The sequence below is a fragment of the Octopus sinensis genome, linkage group LG2 (assembly GCF_006345805.1).
Source record: "Octopus sinensis linkage group LG2, ASM634580v1, whole genome shotgun sequence".
NCBI lineage: Eukaryota > Metazoa > Mollusca > Cephalopoda > Octopoda > Octopodidae > Octopus > Octopus sinensis.
Window position 1 is genome coordinate 146,448,269 of NC_042998.1, and position 24,410 is coordinate 146,472,678.

The following is a 24,410-nucleotide window of genomic DNA, read 5'->3' on the forward strand; positions in this document are numbered from 1 at the left end:
AAAAAATCACACAAAATGAGCAGGCTGTAGGGGAGGCTGTGGAAAAATAGAAATGTTTCTATACGTGTCAAATGTAAGGTATACCAGGCTATAATGATTTCTTCCCTGCTGCAATGTGCTAAAACCTGAACGGTCTGCAAAGCTAAAGTAGACAAGTTACATGCATATATGAAGAGACAGATACGACGAATTATGAATATCGCTCTCCTTGACAAGATCAAGAATGAAAAGACCTTACGGCGTGTTGGTCTACCTCCTATGATGGAAATCCTCATTGATAGAAATTTACGTTGGTTGGGTCACGTACACAAGATGAAAAACAAATTCCCCAGACAAATCCTTTACTTCCAACTATGCAAGAGGAAAAGAAACTATAGAAAATCTAGACTGAGATTCAAATATACTACAAAAAGGAATGTGAGGTGGAAAGGAATTGATCATAATAAATAGCAAACCCAAGTGAAAAACAGACGAATTTGGAGAAAGTTTAAGTCATGCCAAAGCCACGAACAGTCACAGTCGTGACAGCTGACGGCAAAGATAATGATACGTAGTCCTCCTTGCTTATTTCCCTTAGACACTGTCAATTTCTTCTTTCTTTTGTTTTCTTTCTGTCACTTCAAATCCATTTAGTGTTTCTGATAAACATTTCCTTCTTCCGGCAAATTAGTTTATTTCGCTCTATGAACTTCTATTTACTGTTTGCTTATATCGACTTTTTGCTTCATTGGATTCTTTATTGTTTACCTAAAAGAAAAACAACAAAAAACATCCGACAAAGTTTTTCTCCCGTGCAAAACTTAATCGACAACAACTTTTGCATTTTTTACATCGAAGGTGAGTGGAGAATTTATTTATCTTATTATTTATTATCTATTTAGAGCAGGAGTGGGGAAACTTTTTAGTGCGGCGGGTAAAAATTTCCAAAGAAAAAGGATCGCGGGTGGATCACAAGTTCTAACTGTGTAAATCTTGCATATATCTATGTATAATTCGATATACATTAATAAAGATAAGATTAACACATTAAGTTAACGCGCAACATCTCATTAAGGCCGCCACCGAATTTAGGACGTTTATATTACTTTCGAGATATTCTTTATTTTTCAGCTAGAGTGTAGTTGGGTCTCAAGGGGGTGTTTTATAGTGAAAGTAATATGTGTTTTATAATGAAAATAAAATGTCGATTCACTTGGCAATTACCAGACGATTTTCTGTTCGAGTCTAACCATTTTAAATCGCAGTGGAAATGCGACCTATGTCGCAAATAGGTATACGAATATTGTATAAATTTTATAATCGAAAAGTTTACTATATTTTGTACAGACGAATGTATCAGCCCGCGGGGGTTCCCCACCACTGATTTAGAGTGGGAATTGGGTTCTGTAAAAGCTTTTGGAAAACTGAAAGTTAAACGTGGTATTTTAAAGTTTAGTGCAGGAATGGGTAACCTTTGTGGGTTAATATAAAGATCTTCACCCGTTAACAAAAACACAAAATCCCCAGCCTGCTGGGTGTTAACAATTGTGTAGAAAACGAATATGACAAAAACGAACCTGGGGGATGGGGAGAGGACTTTCAGTAACTTCACAAGATCCGATTTTTCCGTCATAACTTTCGGGAAAATGGATATATATTGATTTTTTTTACGGGATCCCACGTTTTTGGTTATGGAGGATCCGATTCTGAATTTTTTTTTCAAAAATCGCATTTTCAAAACTTCAGTTCACCCTCCCACTCTTCATTTTTCACTTTTCCCGGAAATTTTCCCAATTTTTTTTTTATGAAATACGTAGAAAAAGGCGAAGATTGAGATGAAATTTGTGGGGAAATCCACAAAATCCGAGTTTTTCCCTCGTAACTTTTAGTAGAATGGGTTTTTTCAATGAAATTTTATAGAAATAGGCGCAGGAGGGGCTGTGTGGTAAGTAGCTTGCTTACCATCCTCATGGTTCCGGGTTCTCCAGCATGGCCGCAGTCATGAAACAAGTAAAAGAGTAAAAGATTAAATACATTTCAAACGGCATACATTACGATTATAAATTTGTGAGGAAAATCTTTTCCAAAGGGTGGGGAGAGAGGACTTGGGAAAATTCACAAGATCCAATTTTTTCCCTCATAACTGTTTATATAAGTGTGTGTGTATATATATGTGTGTGTATATGTGTGTGTATACATATGTGCATATATGTATGTATATATGTATATGTGTATATATAGCCAAATCGGCTATCTGGGCGCTGTCTGTACGTCCCATTAGTACATCAAACGCATTAGGGGTATCTCTACGGACCAACAACTTGCTATCGAACTGGATGAAAGATTTCCTAGCAGTCAATGTCACACTAATTTCCTCCCTGGAGAGGCCTGCCTTATTGTGTGCGTGCCATAGGGCCTTATTAAGTATAATAGGGTTGATTGAAGAATAGAAACTAGATATATCGAATTGGATAAATTTAGTGTTGGCCTTATCAGTAATAGAAGTAAACCAATCTACGACTTGAACAGAATTGGACCATAAGCTAAGTTTTAATTTATTAATTAATATAGGGATATACTTATCTAATATGTATTTACTAAGGGTACCGATGTCTGAACTGGAAGGGCATATGAGCCGCAATGCTGGGTTAGTATGAAAGTTCTGTTTGTGGTCCTTTAAGATGAATCTGGGTTGCCTGGGGTTCAATGGTTCCGTCTTCATCTGTAATCCGTAAGTCTCCATAATCTGCTTAGTTTCTAAGTTGGTTTGCCTGAGAGTATTCCTACTGGTGGTCCTGTAATTCTTATGTATCTCCTTTTTGAGCAGTTCTAAATAATGGCTCTTGGTAAGCTTATATATGTTGCCGGTTTTATCATAAACCTTCCACTAATCTTAAGTATATCAGCATTTTCAGTAATCATGCCAAGCCAATTACCGATAATTTAGTTAAAAACATATCTCTGAGACTGTCCAAATTATCTGCTAATGTCGACATCTTTAACCAAAAGGCAGACTTCTATAACGCCGCCTTGTCAAGAGCCGGTTATAAGGAGAAAGTGTCATACATCAACCCAGCTCATTCTAAACCAACATCTGCTTCTCCAGATAGTAAAGTTACTCGTAATAGGAATAATGATTTCAATTCTAATAGTGCCAGCAACCCTGTACATAAAATAAATTCTTTACGGACTAGGGGAGGTAAGCACCATGCAACCCCAAATTTCCAACCCAGAAATTTTCCCCTTACTATCACAAACAACAGTAAGAACAATTCAAAGGCCACAAAAAACTGTATCTGGTTTGTAATACCTTTCGGAAAACAAATTAAATCGAACCTTCCCTTACAGTTCCGTGAAGCCGTTGCTAGGAACTTTCCCAGAAATTCTAGATATCATTCTATTATCAATTCCCACAAGGTCAGAATAGCTTTCTCTAACACTAGGAATCGTTCACAAGTTATATCTTCCCACAATACCAAGCTGCTAAACAAAGATTCTTCACCCGGGAGTTCCAACACTAATCTTGCTAATTCCAACCCATCATACAATCATAATAATAGGAATAGTATTAATAGTAGCAGCATTAGTAGCAGCGAAAGTGTTAACAATGATAATATTAAAAATAGTATTAATCGTGTTAATAACAATGGTAGTGTTGATGGTAACAACAATAACGGTATTATTGTCGGTGGTATTGCTGGTTGTAATACCATTAATAATACTAATAATAATAGAAATAGTGTAGTTGTTAGCGCTAATAATAATAGTAACAACAATCATAACAATAAAAACTTCGTCTCGATCTCGGAGGACAACCCCAACAGAATTAAATTTTTGTCTAGTAATTCTAAGATTAAGAATTCCATTTACCAGTGTAGAATTTCTTCTGGTACTGATGTCTTCTATATAGGAGTGTCCACTTCCCAGTTATCCAAGAGAATTTCAAACCACTATTCAACATTCAGGGATAGGAAAAAACGACATAGTACAGGGCTAAGTAAATTAATTTGGCGTCTTAAAGACAACAATATAATTTTCAAGTTAGATTGGTTCATATCGTCTGTATCCTTTCCTTTTAATAAGGGCAGGAGATTTTGTAACATTTGTAACTCTGAACTCTTCCATATTCTTTTCGATAAGGTTCCCCTAGTAAACACACTCATAGAAAAACGTACAAATGTAAACACTGGCAGAAACACACTTTCTACTCATATAAATGATAACGATAGTCACTGTGGTTTGAACAATTAGCTTCACGTCCACCCCACTGCTATAGAGAAATTCTTTACTAAGCCTTGGAACATTCTTTCAATCAACGTACCCTTCCCTCTCCACTTGTTCCCTACCTATTATTCCCTTATACCTTCCCTTCCTACTATCTATCTTTGACGGATGTCTCTCTCTCACACACAAAATCACACACACAGACACAAATGCAGTTATACACACACACAAACACACGCACTCATTAACACAAGCACACACCCACACATTTCCATACATACAGCAAACATACTGTTCCCTACCTATTATTACTTTATCCCTTCTCTTCCTCCTACTATCTATTTTTGACGTCAATTCTTCTAACGGATTTTAAAAAAAAAACACTCATTATCGCTTTGTTTACCATGTAGGCAATCATCGAAATTTTTGTGTGTCTTGTTGAGAGAGGCTCCCTTTCTTTCCTGATGAGAAGATTGCATAATGCACCCTTTATTCCTTTGGAATGAAAATATGCTGTCTTCGAAACATGTGTCGAGAGTAAAGGAATTTTGTTAACATCTTCGTTCGACTCAATTCTTTCATTTATTGATATATATATATATATATATATATATATATATATGTGGGTGTATATGTGTATATGTATATATATATATTGATGTATATTGTTTTGTTCGATTTGGATGTTCCTATTTATATAGTTAATAAATAATATGAAATGGTATTATCTGTAAGTTGATGATTGAAATGAATTTATTCCTCCATTTTCTTATTTGTATTATGAATTTACGGTAAAATATTTTACCTTCGCCCATCCGATACAATAAATGAATTAATTGCATTGCAATTATAAGCATTTATGTACTTAGCATTTGGGTGCTTCACCATAGTGGGTTACCCTCATAAGCTCTATCTTACTTTGTACTATATATATATATATATATATATATATATATATGTAAATATAATATGTGACAATTATTCGGTAGCCATGATAAAACTCCGAGTTTTGGATGTCGGGGCGGAAACCCATGAGGTAATGAAGGTCACAGAGAGGATCATAGCCCAATGAATTAGGGAGAGAGTCAGTTTAGATGAGATGCAGTTTGGGTTTGTGCCAGGGAAAAGTACCACTGATGCTATATTTCTGGTAAGACAGCTGCAGGAGAAATACCTAGCCAAAGATAAACCTCTGTACCTGGCTTTCGTTGACATGGAGAAAGCCTTTGACAGGGTCCCCCAGTTCCTTATCTGGTGGTCAATGAGGAAACTAGGGATAGATGAATGGTTAGTATAAGAGCTGTGCAAGCCATGTACAGGGACGCTGTCAGTAAGGTGAGGGTTGGCAGCGAGTACAGTGAAGAATTCCAGGTAGAGGTAGGGGTCCATCAAGGTTCAATCATCAGCCCTCTCCTGTTTATCATAATCCTCCAGGCAATAACAGAGGAATTCAAGACAGGATGCCCCTGGGAGCTCCTCTATGCTGACAACCTTGCTCTAATTGCTGAGTCACTATCAGAACTGGAGAAGTTTCAGGTGTGGAAACAAGGATTAGAATCAAAGGGCCTTAGAGTCGACCTAGCTAAAACCAAAGTCCTAATAAGTAGGAAGGCAGGCAAACCTCAAATCCTTTCAGGTAGTTGGCCCTGCTCGATCTGTAGAAAAGGCGTAGGTAGAAACTCTATAAGATGTACCCAGTGTAAGCTATGGACACATAAGAGGTGCAGTAATATCAAAGGAAGGCTAACTGGGAAGATAGTTTTTGTATGTGGCAGATGCTCAGGAGCAATAAACACTGAAAATGCACAGAGACCAACTTCCGCCTCATTCCAGGGAGAAAAACTAGAAGTAGTTGATAGCCTCCGTTACCTAGGTGACCAAGTCAGTAGTGGAAGAAGGTGCGCTGAAAGTGTAGCTGCTAGAATAAGAATAGCTTGGGCAAAGTTCAGAGAGCTCTTACCTCTGCTGGTGACAAAGTGCCTCTCGCTCAGAGCAAAAGATAGACTGTATGACACATGTGTACGAACAGCCATGCTACATGGTAGTGAAACATGGGCCGTAACTGTTGAGGACATGCATAAGCTCACAAGGAATGAAGCCAGTATGCTCCACTGGATGTGTAATGTCAGTGTGCATACTCGACAGAGTGTAAGTACCTTGAGAGAAAAATTGGACCTAAGAAGCATCAGATGTGGTGTGCAAGAGAGATGACTGCGCTGGTATGGTTATGTGGTGAGAATGGATGAGGATAGCTGTGTGAAAAAGTGCCACACCTTAGCTGTTGAGGGAACCTGTAGAAAAGGTAAAACCAGGAAGACCTGAGATGAGGTCGTGAAGCATGACCTTCGAACATTAGGCCTCACTGAGGCAATGGACTAGTGAGCGAAACCTTTGGAAATATGCTGTACTTGAGAAGACCTGGCAAGCCAAGTGAGACCATAACCCGTGGCCTATGCCAGGGTTGTAACCAGCTCACTTGTGCATACCCTTCATTGGACTCTAAACTGTTTGCGAAGATCTGTTGAGGCAAGTGAAATCGAAATCAAATTCGATGGCAGCACTAAGAGCACCATCCGAGCATGATCATTGCCAGGGCCACTGACTGGCTCCTGTGCCGGTGGCACATAAAAAGCACCATTTGAGCGTGATCGTTACCAGCATCGCTTTACTGGCACTTGTGCTGGTGGCACGTAAAAGCACCCACTACACTCTTGGAGTGGTTGGTGTTAAGAAGGGCATCAAGCTGTAGAAACTGTCAGATCAGGCTGGGGCCTGGTGCAGCCATCTGGCTTGCCAGTCCTCAGTCAAATCGTCCAACTCTTGCCAGCATGGAAAGCGGACGTTAAACGATGATGATGATGATGATATACTCTTTACTTGTTTCAGTCATTTGACTGCGGCCATGCTGGAGCACCGCCTTTTAGTCGAGCAAATCGACCCCGGGACTTATTCTTTGTAAGCCCAGTACTTATTTTATCGGTCTCTTTTGCCGAACCGCTAAGTAACAGGGACGTAAACACACCAGCATCGGTTGTCAAGCAATGCTAGGGGGACAAACACAGACACACAAACACATACACACACATACATATATATATACATATATACGACAGGCTTCTTTCAGTTTCCGTCTACCAAATCCACTCACATGGCATTGGTCGGCCCGTGGGCTATAGCAGAAGACACTTGCCCAAGATGCCACGCAGTGGGACTGAACCCGGAACCATGTGATTGGTTAGCAAGCTACTTACCACACAGCCACTCCTGTGCCTATATATATATACTAGCAAACGCTCCCGTCCTTTGGAAGGTTTAAGTTGCTTCGTGATATTTTTTCACCAAATAATTGAACTACAGAGAAGGTTTATATGTAGCACAGCAATCTGTTTCCGATTAACCTAGGAATGGAAAATCAAATTGAAGGCTAGTTATTGTGAAGGTCATTGCACTTTTAATGATTGTAGAACATATAAGTTTGCAAGCCATGTAAAGTAGAGCTACCGAAGTGTTTTGGAAGTGGATTACAGATAATGACTACAAAATATAGTTGTTTTACATGAAAGTGAAATTTCTTGTCAGAAACAGCCACATAAATGGTGTAAGGAAGTTGAAGGAAAATGTTGAAACTTCCCCACTGTGAGTTTATTTTTTTCGGAGAGAAAAGCTAACAAACTAACAACGAATGCTGCATAAAGTTAAATTGGTATGGAGCTTCCTGAAAGATACGTATAGCTTTCGCTAGTGGAAGCAAAGCTCTTATTTAAAGGTTGATTCTTTGGGATGAACCATATGTGAGTGTTTAAAAAAGGCTAGAATGACAATGTTAAAACGTATTTGAAACAATGGACAGCAGTCGAAATATCATAATGGATGGGTAAAGAAGCATCCTTAAAGTGAAACAATGGTATCAAAGGTAAAAATAGATATCAACAAACAGAAGAGAGGGAAGGGGACATCACCTTTCAAGTAACTCAGAATAGGTAAGGTAAGCTTGTCAAAGGTTAATGCAGTTTCAATATGTAGATTAAGATAGTTTGGTATTGGATATTCATCATGTATACGTAGTTTTCCTAGTCAATTGAATCACTGTTGTATGTGGACAGCAGAAATAAATAGACAAAATCCTTTCACTTTTATAAAAAGATTAGTCACCGGCAGCTTACATGAGGTTGCTAGCGCTTTAGCTTGATAAGTTTATGTAGCCGTGAAAAAAATTGATAATGCTTTTGCAGCAAAGTTGCAGCTCACAGCGATGACGTCATTTGAAGCATTATGTGCCAGGAAAAATTCAACATTTTTGTTTAATTTTCAAACTTTTTCAACCTTAAAAGCAAAATTTCGCGTCAACTAAAAATGTGCATTATAGCCCTTCTCAAGGGCTACATGCAGATGTAATTTTTTTCCTGGAAAGGCTTACAATGTGATAAGAAAAAATTTTTAAGAAAATGAGGGCAAAAAGCACTCGTTCTTTCACAATGAAAAATCTTTGCTTAGTAGTCTGAATTTTGCAACAAAATGCATGATTATAAAGCACAACAGCCCAAAGTGCATGCTGTTGGGCGTTAGATGCCAATCGCGCCAATCTGGAGGGGCTTAGAGCCCCCTTGAATGGATAAAAAATCACTCTTCTCACCATAGGAACCGCATCTTTCCAGATGGCGAGTTTTAACCTACTCAACTCTCTGCCTTATCACGCCTTCTATGCCTGTGTCAATTTTCAGCTCAATCCGACCACTGCTCTGGCCGCCAACCTCTGACGTAGCAAAATGTGCACACAATTTTGACTCAAAGCCTCTTTTATATATATATATACACACACACATACAGATATATATTATATATATATATATATATACACACACACACACATATATATATATATATATATATATATATATATATATAATATATATATATATACATACATATATATATATATATATATATAGATATATATATATATATATATATATATATATATATATATATATATATATATATATATACATATATATATATATATATATATAATATATATATATATATATATATATATATATATATATATATATATATATATATATATATATATATATATATATATATATATATGTACATATACAAATATATATATTATGTAGCTGGCATTGCACGGGTCTTAATAAATTACCATTCAACTGCGGAAAGTTGAGCCTTACACTTGAGAAAATTTTTTGAGCTCTACCTTGGCTACTGCGTTCGTGCAATGCTCTTCTGATTTCAACACCTTACTCCTCAGCCCAGCGCAGATCAGAACCATATGAAGTAAAGTTGGAGAAATTGTGGGTCTTGGTTGGCGGCAGGTTCAAGCGGTCCCATTCTATGGTATACCTGGCCAGTGCCAGATGTTCACTGTTAGTGTCGGTTTTGAGGTCATGTGGGGTCACAATGTGTGTGCACACAATGGTGGAAATTAATTGTTTATGCATCAGAGAAGGAATGGGGTTAGTTTTCTGACAAAAACAAATCAGGAGCTACCTGAACAAAGACATGAGTGCCAGTTACATAACACTGGCATTGGCTATGACTGCAATTTCACTTGGCTTGACGATCTTCTGAAGCATAACATGTCATCAAAGATCTCTATCAATTGTCATTGTCTCCGTAAAGTCCAACATTTGAATGTCATCTTGTACCATGTCTTCCTGGGTCTACCTCTTGCACAGGTTTCCTCCACAGTTAGAGATCAGCACTTCTTCACACAGCTGTCCTCGTCCATGTGTGTGTGTGTATACACACACACACACATATATATAAACTGTTACTCAGAGTTTCATGTTCCTGCTTATCAGATAGTTCTGATGAAAAAATTTTCATCACAGTTGTCTGATGAACAGAGGAAAGTGAAACTCTGAATCACAGTTTTTGTGATAATTTTGCAGCTTTAATAAAAGCATATTACTTTACTTTTGATATTTGACTACTATTTTTCCCACTATGTTTTCCACTTATGTGCTTACCTGATGTATACATACAGTGCCATGAATTATTGTTGTCTAAATTACGCAAAAAGGAAAATAACACTGACATCTCATTTTAACAGATATATTTACCAAAATTGCATAAAAATATCTTGAAATAGTAATGAGTAAATTTATTCAATAAAATCACCATTGGCTTCATCCACGGCCTGCAGACGACTTCGGAATCTTCTGCATTTCTTCAGGACGTTCTCCTTGTTTAATTTGGTGGAAGGTATAAAAAACAACATTCAGGAATAATAATAATTTAGTAGCTGGACTTGTGAAAAATTCACGGAAAATATAAAAAATGTAAGCATCTGTAAATTGTGCTGGTGCCATGAGAAATATTTCTATATTGTGACAGTTACAGAATATAGAAAGATGTGTAAAACTGATAACTATATAATCCAACCAAAATATCTCAGTTACACAAACGTAAACAGAATTACTATTTAGCCATAAAATACATTGTTCATATTCAAAGAACCTTTTTGGTTTAGTGGTATGGAACGTTCTTCTGGTATTCTTTTATTTGTTTCAGTCATTTGATGGTAGCCATGCTGGAGTGCCACCCTTTAGTCAAAGAAATCGACCCCTGCGCCTTATTCTCTGTAAGCCTGTTGCTTATTCTAGTTGTCTCTTCTGTCGAACAACTAAGTTACAGGGATGCAAACACACCAACATCGGTTGTCAAACAATAGTGGTAGGGGACAAACACAGACATAAACACACACACATAAAAATATAATATACATGTATATATATATATATATATATATATATATATATATTATATATATATATATATATATATATATATATATATATATATATATATATGACGAGCTTCTTTCAGTTTCCATCTACCACATTCACTGACGAGGCTTTGGTCGGCCCGAGGCTATAGTAGAAGACACTCTTTAAAGTATAGAGTTGAATTTCATGCAGCTATGTGTTGGCAACTCCCCCCCCCCATTTTGTAGGGGGGGGGTGCCCAATTTTCTGGGCTCTTTTCACAGCTATACCCTATTTGAAATTTCCTCAAGTTTTTGTATGAAATATAAAAAAAAGGGAGGGGTGCTTGTTTGTAGTTTGTCGAGAAAACGTTAAACATGCCTGAAATAAAAATATGTTCTTTCCCCACCAACTAAAAGACACGATGAACTCTGAAAGAAGGTGAATAAGTACCAGGAGTGGGGGAAAGAAGAGAGAACTAACAGTTGATTGTTCTGGAACTTCCAGAATAAAAACTTAAACACCTGAAAGACTTTCCCTCTATTCTTTACTAAATTTCTTTCCCTCTTCTCCATTGTTGAAAGTAAAGAAGTTAGAAAATATTGATTGTTTTTCAGTCTAATTGCCATTGTAAATGACTGAGGCTTTCCTTGGAAATAAAAATCCAGATTGAGGAAGCGGAACAGGTAAAATCATCCAGGCTACATATGTTTTCTAGCTAACTGGCTAAGAAACATATGTAGCCTGGATTTTACTGTTCCACGCCTTCAGTTTGGATATATATGTGTGTGTGTGTGTGACGAGCTTCCACACAGTTTCCATCTACCAAATTCACTCACAAGACAACAATCAGCATGGAGCTTCAGTAGAAGACTCTTGCCCAAGATGTTGTGCAGTGGAACTGAACTTGAGACCATGTGGTTGGCAAACAAGCCTCTTAATGACACTGCCATGTTTGTCCTAGTGTGTGTGTGTGTGTGTCTAAAAAATACAGATTTGGTGTAACATTTTAATGTTTGACTGTTCCTTTCTCTCAGTTTTCTATCTCAATTCCCTGTACTTTTTCCTTATTTACATACTGGGTGCTTTTTTTTCCTACTACAAGTCTTACTTGTCAACACTCACCTGTGTTGTTTGTTCTCTCCTATATTGCTTTTCTTTGTTCTCAACAACCTTACTAAAGACTACCTGCTTCAACTCCTACCTTCTTATTTGTGCAAGGTAGAAATACAGCTGACCTTGTTTTCTTTTTCATTCTTTTCACCATAGCTCTTGGTTTGTATTACTAACTTTAGTCATACAATACTCCTCACCACACCCACCCACCCACACACACACACACACACACACACACACGATATAGATCTTACATTTCATCATCAGTTACCTTTATAGAAGGTGTAGACAGTACTTGTTTGCATGATGACTGTCTCAGGTTTAAATAAAAGTGTTTTTATTTTTTGAGATATACTTGTTAAATTTGGGTCAGTTTCTGTTCTATATTTAAGAGATGGGGAATTATGTACATTATTTACATTATTTACAATTGACAGATATTTGTCCGTCAATTGTAACATAAGTGTTATGTTGTTAACGTAAGTGTTAACAACAAACAAGATGAGGACAAATATCCGTCAGTTGTAAATAATTTAAATAATTGGGTCAGTTTGTCATGACATGTTCTGTTGATTTCACTTGATGAACCCACCTTTGGCCTTGATGACAGCCTCTAGGCAACTTCAGAACCATCTACAGGCTTCCATCACTCTCTCCTGTTTTAGATCTCTGAAGGCCCTGGTAATCCTGGGCCTCAGCTCGTCCCTTGTGTTGCAGCTGGATTTGTTGATCTCTCATTCCACCGTACCCCACACAAAGAAGTTGAGGAGGCTGCAGTCAGGCAAGTTCAGAGCCAAATGTCAGGTGCTGTGTGATCGAAGAAATTCTCTGACAGTCAGGCCTGGGTTTTTCCTTCTGGTGAGACAGGGTGCAGAGTCTTGATGCCACATATATGGCCTTCCTGCAGCTACCTTGTTGATCCAGGGCTTCACCTCTTTGCTCAGAATAAGGATGTAATTGTCATGTTTAGCATAAGACTCTCAGAGAAGAAGTAGAGTGGCATGATATAACCTTCACTGCTGACGACACTGAAGACCATGATTGTCACTGGAAATTTTGTCTGCATGACTCTGGGCACATCCTTGGGTGAGACAGTGAGCCATCTGTTGTTCTGGGAGTTGATCTTCTGGTCTTGACAGAAATTCATTTTGAAGGAGAACTGTAGCATGTCTGGCTCCAAAATGTGTTTCAACTTGTTAATCAGCTTCTTGGCATGCTTGAGTTGCTTTTCCTGCATTGCCTTGGACAGAAATTTTCCCTTCCACATCTTGTATGAAATGTAATGAATATCTCCATGCACCACTAACTTGATGAGCTTTTTATCCACAGCTTTCTCCCATACAATGGCATGCATCGACTTGCTGGGGTCATTGTTGATTTGAATTTCTGTGACAAATTCTGGTATTCTGATGGCATTAAATCATGGGTTTTCTTCTCTTGTTGCCTTGTAGTTGAATCCAGAAATCTACCAGCTCCTTTCTGACCTTTTCTACCATTCTTATGCTGATATTGAGGAAGTCTGAAATCTCTTTGTTTGTCCTTCCAGCATGATTCCAAGGAGAGCTCCATGCCTCTTCCATAAATTGGGTAGGAGTGGGGTCTCAGAATTTTCCATTGTCAATATTCTGTCAAAGAATAAATCAAAAATGGTTATTGTTTTTAAAATGAAAAAGACTGACACTCATCATCATCATCATCATTTAATGTCTATTATCCATGCTGGCATAGGTTGAACAGTTTTATTTTGCGTAGTTTCTATGGCTGGATGCCCTTCTTAACGCCAACCATTCTGTAAGCATAATGGGTGCTTTTACATGTCACTGGCATGGGTGCTAGTTGCATGACACCAGTATCTTCCACAACTACAATTGCACTTGGTTTGATGGGTCTTCTACTCAAGCATGGCATATTGTCAAAGGCCTCAGTCATTTGTCATTGCCTCTGTGAGACCCAATGAAAGTAAAAAAAGTATTTGTAAAAATTAGCAGTTGAAAATTGCAAATGAATAGTCTGCATCCTCTGTGTGTGTGTATGTATGAGTGTGCATTGTGTGTGTGCATGTGCGTTTGTGTGTGTGTACATATGCACACACCTTTGGTGTTGACTCTGTGTGTTCCGTAAATCCTCGAGTATAGTCCGCCCTTAAGTATAATACGCAGAGGATTTTTAGGGCGCTGTACTTCTGAAAAACCTAGCCGAACAAACACTTCCGCGCATGCGTAATACAATAATGGTTATATGGGAATGTAAATATATTTGCAAATTGTTTTTGTTACATGTTATTCTGTGTTCTGAATATTTTTATTTTAATAAATGTTGCTTACTGCAAGTTATGGATGATTCTTTTATGACGTCATTGCTTTCAGGCTTAGCTTAAGGTATTTTCGTGCCTGACATCACAAAATCACAAAATGCATTTGAATAAACATTGCCGGACAGCAAATAGTGACTCGGACATTGCTTAAAAAATAATTTTCATTTTTAACCTCTTATATAGTACGCACTAGGGATTTTGACCTTTAAATTTTGGGGAAAAAATGTGGAGTATACTCGAGGATTTACGGTATATGTACATGTTCAAATATGTAACATAAGACTGATTTCTTTTAGGTCTATATATTTTTTGTGTATTTATTGATTTTATTTCATAAAAATAAGTTTCATGACAAGAATCAGAAACAGTCAGATATGTACTTTATAAAATCATAGTTTGCATCAAAAAACATACAAACACCAGCGATGTCATATTCATACTCCTCCACCCAGTTTCCACAAGACTTGCTTCTGGGTTCTCTCTCTCGGCTGTCAAACTATGATTTTCAAAAAAGTTTTTTTCTTGCCCTAAGATTCATAAGGTTGGTTACCTTATTTCTATGGTGTAGAAGTCACTGAGATCATAACATTCTCCTGAACACATCTGTCGCAGGGTTCAAGGCCAGTAATTTTGGCAGGAGGGGCAAGTCAATTATGTAAAACCCCAATATTTTATTTCATTGATCCCCAAAGAAATGGGAAGCAAAGTTGACCTTGATGGAGTTTGAATACAAAGAGCCAGAAGAAAAGTCAAACAATGTAGAGACACTTTATAACACTCTCATTCTCAGAGAGCATGTATACCCTTTGTCCCCCTCTTCCCATCTCTTTCTCTCTTGTATTCATGCTTTCTCTCTATCTGTCATGTCCTTTTCCTTGTTTTCTCTCCTCACTTATTGCTAGCTACTTAACTCCATCTCTCACATCTTTCTAAAATAGCCATTGATATCAGGGTAACATTCTCTCTGTATATTTAAGGTATATTCTCTCCTCACCCTCTTTCTTTTTCTACTTCTCTCCATTTTCACTACCCCATATAGCTATAATATCTAACAGGAAAATAGATGTATTCCTCTTATAACCACTAAAAAAGATAGTTAAAAGAAAATTTAGAACACTGAGGAGAAGGAAAGAAAGGTATGTAAGTACAATACATCAAACAACCACAAAAAGAATTAGTTATGAAGACAACTTATATTGTGGAGATATGGAAATGAGCAGTGTAACAGTAGAGAACCAGGGACAACGCAGTAAAAAGCAATAGTGGGAACATGTATACAGATACACAATTACACCAATACACATATAGTAATCCATATATATCCAGGTATGCACTTCAAAAATTCCAATTAAGCCTTGTTCTCTGAACCAGAACAACGGTCAACCCCCAAAATTTAACCTACAAAATTTCCAATTAAGTCTCAAGATGCTGCTTTACAATTAGAAGAGAGTAAGAGTATCCCTACCCATACATACAAGCACACGTCTTAATAACTTTGTAATGCAATCCTTACATCTTTAGAATTAATATCCAAAAACTTTTATTATCCTACCCATCTAGATACATTTAAAGTCTACCTATCCTTGTAAAAAATTGCAAACACTTTAACTTCACAGTCATGAACAGCTTATCCTTGAGCAAAACTCTGGAGTAGACTATCAACTTATATAATGCACACATATATGCACACTCATATGTTTCTTGACTGTCACTACATTTCTCTTTCCCTCAATGTCTTGTGTGTGTGTGTGTGAGACAGAGAGAAAGAGAAAGAGATGGCAGTTCTTTCTGTCAGAAGATCATGAGGAAGAGCAGCTGCTTACATGTAGGGTTGGGACGCAACTACCAGTACTATCCAGTACCTGTCATTTTGGCACTTCTCCATCACTGCAGGGCTTTTCTCCCTATTTGTACTTAGTAGTTTTAACCCTTTAGTATTCAGAATATTTTGTGAAGTGTAATGCTTATTTATTTATGTTGATTTAAATAACTCATGCATTATCTTGTAGCTTTGAGATTTTGATGATGTTATTGTTTATTTTTAGCATGGCATTGTAGGATTAATGTAAGAGGCTGGATCCAGTCAGTTTGAATGTAAAACAGGTAGAATATTTTGGGCCAGATATGGCCGGTTTAAAAGACAAAGGGTTAAAGGGGATGAGAGAGTGGATACTTTCATAAGAGTGTGAGGGGGAAATAAACAGGTGTAGGTAGAGTTTAATATGAGTGAGGAACTAAGGTGGGGGTACAGTTGAAAGGGAAATACCAATATGGAGAGGGGTGAGATGGGAGATATAGGAGTGGCTTAAGAAGGGGAATAGATCAGAAAGAGGTGGGATTATGTGCAAATTGTAGGAGCAGTGGAGAAGGAGATATAGAGACATAAGGGGCTATAATAAACACGATATGATGATAGATATAGAATTTTATAGATTTTTGACAACTGTTCTTCTGCATGTAACATCATAGAGTATATGAATTAATCCTATTACAAGTTTACATATCTTTGTCTTGCTCTGAAAAAATTCTGTGGGTTTACATACAACCCACCCAGCAAGAGTATGTAGGGTCAATGACCAAAGAGTAATAAGTGCAATCTAGTTACTCTTTATCTCCCGGTGTGTCTGTTGATTCAGAGTCTAATATTTATGTTGTTCCCTGTATTTTCCTTTTTCTTACCTCTTTATTATCTTATCTTCTTTGTCTTTTTGTAAACCTAGTTATGTATACATATATAAGTACATATTTAATGTTCCTGCTTAGATAATTCTTTATAAGAATTATTGTTGTTTCAATATTTTAATCTATCAGTAAATCAATAAGGATTCAAGTATTTCTGTTATATAAATTGTTGAAGGTAATAGATAAAAAATAAATAGCCATTAAATATTTAGCTTCCTAATCTAGATAATAATTATCTTGTCCATAAATTGTTAAACTTAATGCCAAACTAACATATTCTATTCTCTGTCTTTCTTTTTAATTTCCATTGCAATTCTTTCTTTCCTTCTATTTATTGTAGTATCTTCTTGTTGGAAGTTGACCATGTGCGTATTAGAAGAAATGAAGCCAACCTTTTGAGATGGACATAATTTTTATATATCATCTTTAGTAAACAACAATGGAAATCGGTTTAAGCATTGGAATATGAACTGAATTTTAAGGAAGGAGAATCTGGAAAATTGTTAAAAATGTCACAAAAGCGAAAACATTCGCGTTTGGATTGTATGATTCCCAGTAAAGTACAAAAAATGGCATCACGTAAAATCATTTCTAAACCAAGTTTGGAAGATATAATTCCACATAAAGTAAGAAAAAAAGCTTCATTTAAAACAATTACTAAAATTGTTTCAGAAAAACAAGGTTGTAATCTATGGATTAATAATCAAATTGATTTGCGTAAAATATATTTAACAAATTTCCTTTGTGAGTTATTTGCTATGAGAGATAATGTAAGTGATTCAGAGTTTCACAAGAAAGCTCTGGTGAAGATAAAATCAGTTATAAGGGGAATTACCTCATGGAATTATACAAGTCTGCCAAAAACCATTTGCTACTTAAAGAAATTGAGCAAAATCCATCATGGTTCAAACCCACCATTTCAAATGTTACATCACAAAGTAAAATTTCGACCACTTCAAAAAATTACAACTCATTTTGTGAATTTCAACCTTCTTTCTGAACAGTTATCATTTATTAATATAACAAAGATTTTGATGCTTTATGATGTTGCTGTCATTTATGACTCCTACAGCTTGTCTATAAATTACATTAATCAAGATGGACTTTGTGAAACTTACTATTTTAACTCTCCCATCACAGATATGACACAAGTGGGAGAGCATACTGTTATGGGAAGTCTTCCTTTCAGGAATAAAATCATCTTAATTCATCCTTTCAGTCTGGAATTGATAACTCTTGACCATGGTTTTTATAAACTTTCCTATGTAGAAGGAACAAAATTTGTTGGTGTGAAGTTGTTTTCTAAAACCATTTACCTTGTGGACTGGATTCAAAGAGATATACACGCTTTATTTAACATTAATCACTTCATTTCATCAATTGCTGTTGGACCTCGAAAACTTATTCTGGTGGCTTTCAGTATCATTCCTTGTGTTACCTGTTATAATCTCCAGGGCAGAAAATTATTCCAGTTTGATGTTCCATTCAATGATAAACTGATAGAAATTGTAGCCAACCAAAAATATTTCTATTTCTTTGAAAACAATAATATTTTCAAGGTTTCAGAATTTGGTGGCATTTCTAAGAGAATAGTTGAAAGAACTCCTCAAAAGATTTATCTTCACCAAAACAATCTTGTTTTATTCAGTAATTTTAAATATCAAATTATCACCCCTAATTCTGGCCACGACAAACCTATTTTTCTCATAATCAAAGTCCAAGGTATCTCACCAGTCTAGATATTGAAAATGCACGTGATATAAGGGCTGTAATACCAATATCAAGACATTGTTTTATAATTATTTATTTAGAAAATTTCATAAAGTTACTCATTCTTCGTGATGAAAAGAAAATTATTGAACATTCGTTAACCCTGGAATCACCTTTGATTGATGTCTCTCGATGGGCTGAGGACAAGATCATTGTTTCATTTGGCAGGAAATTCCAAAAGATCTCCTGGGACAATTATAATCTTGTTGCAACAAATATACAAGCGACTGCAAGTGAAATTTACATCCAAATTAGTCATATTATATCTGACAAATTTGTATGTTTAGTAGATGGACATAAAGCTCAACTACATATCATATGTGTGACAGAAAGTAAAATTGAACCTATTGAGTTTATAAATTTGGAGCATGGAAATGTCTCCATTGCAGCCTCCCCACTCAATTTAATGGTAGTGGACAAAATGGATGAAAAACTTGTGGTTTTTTCTACTGATGGAGAACAATTATTTCAAATACAGCTTCCTGTGATTGAACAGCCAAGGAAAGTGTATTCAGACATCCTTTATTTTTATATAATTTCTAACAACAACTCAATTAAGATATATAATATATTTGGACAGCTAAAGAGAGAGTGGAAAATTCCACGTCATTTTCTGCCAGTAATTGGTGTTCAGAAAGGGACAGTTACCATTGTGGACCCAATAAACAGTATACTTCATTGCTATAAATTTCTTTGTGGTGATGGGTATCAAGTTCCAGTGAAGACTCTTAAAGATACCACAAGCACTGATATAATTTATGATGACCAAAATCAAATCAAAGCTATTATTGGTTCTGTATGTCTTGTGCCCAATGGTCAGTTAGCTATTGCTGAGTGGGGAGAAAATAAATTGTTACTATGTTGCAAGAAAGGAAATATTAACCATCAGCTTAGCGTACCATCTCCAATTACTGATATCTGTCGATGGGATTGCAACAATTTAGGATTAACATTACCTCTTGAAAAACAACTCTGGATTTTTGATTATGTTTCAAATTATATTAGAGTAAGATCTTTTGAACAGCCATATGTTCTTATACATAAGTTAGACAATGACAGGGCTATTTGCTACTGTGACAAATCTAAGTGTCTAGATATAGTTACAATAAAACTCACTAGTCAACAACCAACCAGACGTTTAGCTATATGTCCCAGTTATATCAGATCTTTACATTTGTGGCACAACAATATTCTGGCACTTACCAAAAGTCAATTGTTGAAATACAACACTTCTTTTTGTGGTTCTCCTACTATTTTGTATCCCAAATTTGGTTCTGGAAGATGTCTGTATGATGTATGTTCTGACAAAACAGCCATATATTTAATTGATGACTCACAAATGCTTTCATTCAATGAAGAAACATTAATGGTTTGTGATTATGTGTCTTGCCAGCAGCTTAAATCTTTCATTGATCAACTTGATATCTTCTCCTGTACAGCAGTTGTTACTGATACATTATCATCTGTAGTACATCGTCATGATATATCAATGACATTAAATAAACATGTCTATCAAGTACCACATACCTATAAAGACACAAAGAGGATCATTATTTCAGCTCTGTTAATTACAGATAACAATTTAATAGTAATCTGTGATAAAAACAACTGCAGCATAAAGATATTAACTTTTAAGGGTGAACTAATTGATACGTTGGATTTGAACTCATCACCTACAGGGATTTGTCGTTGTTTATCCAATAGTTTTGCTATTTCCACCAACACAGACAAACTGTTAACAGTTCAAGTTCAGTTTCCTTTAACATATGTCAGCTTTAAAACATGTAAGAACTACAGATGCATTGCTTCATTCTCAGATGGACGTTTAGTATGTAGCTGGACAGACAATGGAAGCTGTGGTCTAAGTATAGTTGATTTAAAATCATCTGTTTTTATGGAAAAGCACATAAATGGTTGGAATGAAATAAGGAGGAAAACTATTCATGATATGACAGTTACTCCCAATGATGAAATAGTGGTTCACTGTTATGATGAAGATGATACTTTTAGTGAAGTAATATTCTTAAATATCCATGGTCAAATCACAAAGCAAGTAACTCCTCTTAATATGTCCATGCCTATTAGTATCACTAGTGATAAACTTTATATTTACATAATAACAAGTCAACCAATTGACTACTATTACAGGGTCACACGTTTGTCGATGGATGGCAAATATCACAGCATGTTTCTTCATCCGCATGAGTTAATTGACGAATCAGTGTTAACTGCTATGAACTGTCGGGGACCACGATTTGTTATGGTCAACAGTAGCAATAATCTTTATACAGAAGGATTGTTGTCTCTTAATAGAGAAATATTTTCAGTATCTCATCTCCAATGTGATAACTTCCCAGTACAAGTGAAAGATTTTGATGTATCTGAGAGAGGTCAGATTGTTATCTATGACAGAAAGAATGACATTATTAAATGTTTTAGAAGTGGTGGATTGTTTTTGTGTCACAAGAAAATTAATTTCATAGTGGGAGGGTTATGTTTCATTGAGACAGGGAATATTCTAATCACTGTTCCCCAGATAAGAGAAATACAGGAGTTGAGTAAAAACACTTTAAGTGTTAAGAGGGTATTTAATACTGAAATACCATATTGTAAAATATACCGAAAAATCCACAATCATTATTGGTGTCAGGATTTAGAATCAACTGAATGTCATCTTGTTAAAATAGAAAATAATAACACTATTGTAATTATTCAGAAAATTCTGCTTATCCAACATCCTGAATATCAGTTTTGGTTCAATTCTGAAGAAGAGAAAAATAGATTTAACCAAGAAGGGAAATTGCGAAATAGTCCAGATTTGTACATCCAAGCTATAAAAAGATCCAGAAATTGTAATAAGAGATTGCTCAAACAAGCTGGTGATTATATTGCAAGTTGTAGAGAGGGATCAAATATTGTAGCAGTAAGGAAATTGCCACGGAGAAAGGAAATTGTTTGCATTCCTCATTCAGTAGATAAAACTTTAGAAACCTCTCACTATGGAGCACATTTTCTTCTTCTGGACAACAATAAAATGGTTGTAAGTTATAATGACAATGTAATAGTAGTAAGAACTAAAGAAACAGCAATGGAAACATCTGAAAATTTACACAAATTCAAAACTGATGCTGAAGTTAGTAACCTTTGTCAATGGAAGCAGGAGAGTCTTGTTTTTTGTCTTCCTTCAGAAAAACAATTTGTATTTTATAATTCTGATTTCTCTTTACAGGAAAGAATCTGTACAGACAAAAGCTATGAGTATATTGGCAAAACCAGCAATAATTGCTTGGTATGTTGTAGAGGAGGTGGAGTAAATAGATTAGGGAGCAGTGAGATATATAGTGGTGCCTGTATAGATATATTGCTCATTGAAGATAGCACTTATGTTTACAAGAGTCAGAATGATATAACTGATGGTATTATATACGATATAGCTGTGATGTTAGATGGTGATGTTGTAGTGAGTGGAGAATTTCAAGGTAAAGATTCAGTTTGTTGGTTCAACCATGATATCATCAAGATAATAGTAGTACCTGTAATTGGAAATCCAAAACGAATCACAGCCTTTGGACAGTATGCTTACTACTTTGACTGGTATGGTATCATATATCGTGTCTCCATTGATGGTTATTGCGAGAGATATATCACTACAGACAATAGAGAAATTATTACAGTTCACGATTTACATGCTGCAGATTTCAGTTTGATTTTGTTTGGACAATTTGTTGAAGGTGATAGTGCTATCTGCTTTTACCAAATATGAATGCATTTTACTTCTGAAGGAATTTTACTAACTAAACAGGAAACTATAAAGGCCAGGTTATTTGTGGGCTGCATGCATCTCTTAAATCCTTATTGCAAAAGCAGAAATCAGCAAAGAAGAACTACATTCTGTGTATAGACTTTTTTGTGTAATTTAATCTGAGGAAGAATCAAAATATTCTTAAACCTTCATGTTTTCTTTGATACTTGTCACCACCAGAACATGGTGACAGTGCCGTTATAAATATAAATTATCTTACAAAGCATTAACAGTGCAATGGCTGGAGTATTTTCTGTGATGCAGACTTAGCTACCATGTTTCCCCGAAAATAAGCCCTACCATGATTTTTCAGAATGTTTTTAATGTAAGCCCTACCCCCAAAATAAGACCTAGTCAAAAATGCATCAGCTTGTTAGCAAGACCATGTGATGTTTGCAAAGTAAGCCTACTAGCGCAGCTTGGCTAAAGTCTGCACTAAGCATACACGGAGTTGACTCCCTTGTCCCCCAGAAAAGATGAGTGCAGAAAGAAAGAGTTATTCTGTGGAGTACAAGAAAGGAATTGTGGTAGAGTCACATAACAAGAATCTTACGGCTATCTGTAAGGAGATGATGTTAGATCTCTGAATGGTTCGAAAATGGTGAGCAGAGTACAATAATCTCAGCAGACAGTTAGATGAGGGAAGTGCTAAGAAGCACAAGTTTGTATCAGGTTGACAACCATTATTTTTGGAGCTGGAAGATATCACTCCGGGATGGATTGCTGACAGAAGAACAAAGGCTTTGGTTGTACATAGGGTTGATATTCAAGAATTTGTTCTTGCAATGGTACCACAGTCAGATATACCCCCAGAGATATTCAAAGCATCACTCATTGATTGGATAACTTCCCTTAGTGATATGAGCTCTCTCTAATAAGATCGACAACACTGTTCAAGCTGGAGGATGCTGAAGTGATTCAACGTGGACTTGCATTCAAGTCCTTCATTGATGGTATTGACTTTTTAAAATACAATCTCTCCAATATAATTGCTATGGATGAGACTGCAGTATTTATGGGCCAAGGATCTAAAATGACTGTTGAACAGACAAGTGCCTCATCAATCTACATTGCCTCAATGGGTTACAAAAGTGCAAGAATTACTTGTATTTTACCAATTTGTCTTATCACAAAGGGCAAAAAAGAGAAAATAGAATGCGTTTCGGGCATTTATGTCCTTGAAACGGAAAAGGCTTGGTGCACACAAGCTGTTATAAAGAAAATGAGTTGATTTTAACTATGCCACTTGTTTTACATGGTTCTCAAGAGGTCTTTTATTCTGGGATTTGGCCAGTACTCATCCTGCAAAAAATATGTAAACCTTCATTTTTAAAAGAAGAATTGACCACATAATGATTCTCATGGGAATGACTTCATATCTACAAACATTAGGTCTTGTAATAAACAAGCTCTTCAAGGATTATTTGCAGATGGAAGTGAATGACTATATCAAACATAGAATGGAGAGAAATCAGCGTGGAAACTTTGTCAAACCCATCCTCAAAGAAGTTGTGAATTGGGTGAGGAATTCATGGAATAAAATTACTGACAGTCGCATTGCCAATGGACTACAAGCAAGGTACTTGGACAAAAAGTGTTCATTTAAGGAAAATTATATTGCCAAGCATGAGAGATTGGAGTCCATGATTATACAAGAAGTGGATTTGCAAGACATTCAGTCTGAAGTTCAGGGTTTGATGATTTATGACTATGTTCCAGAAGAGGACAAAATGTTTCTACTTGACTAAAAACAATAAGCAAATAAATTAACTTTTGATAAGTAAAA

At 36.1% G+C, this 24,410-nt stretch overlaps 1 protein-coding gene across 1 annotated transcript; it reads left to right on the forward strand.

Moving 5' to 3' along the window:
• Nucleotides 1-643: 643 nt before the first annotated feature.
• Nucleotides 644-24,410, forward strand: LOC115223937. Its single transcript, XM_029794684.2, has 2 exons — nucleotides 644-837; nucleotides 17,393-24,410. Exon 2 carries the CDS (start codon nucleotides 19,229-19,231, stop codon nucleotides 22,583-22,585), a length of 3,357 nt encoding a protein of 1,118 aa, XP_029650544.1. The 5' UTR covers nucleotides 644-837; nucleotides 17,393-19,228; the 3' UTR covers nucleotides 22,586-24,410.

What these genes read in the sequence shown, in the direction of transcription:
- LOC115223937 (XM_029794684.2), top strand. Translation starts at nt 19,229, where the DNA reads ATGGTAGTGGACAAAATGGATGAAAAACTTGTGGTTTTTTCTACTGAT.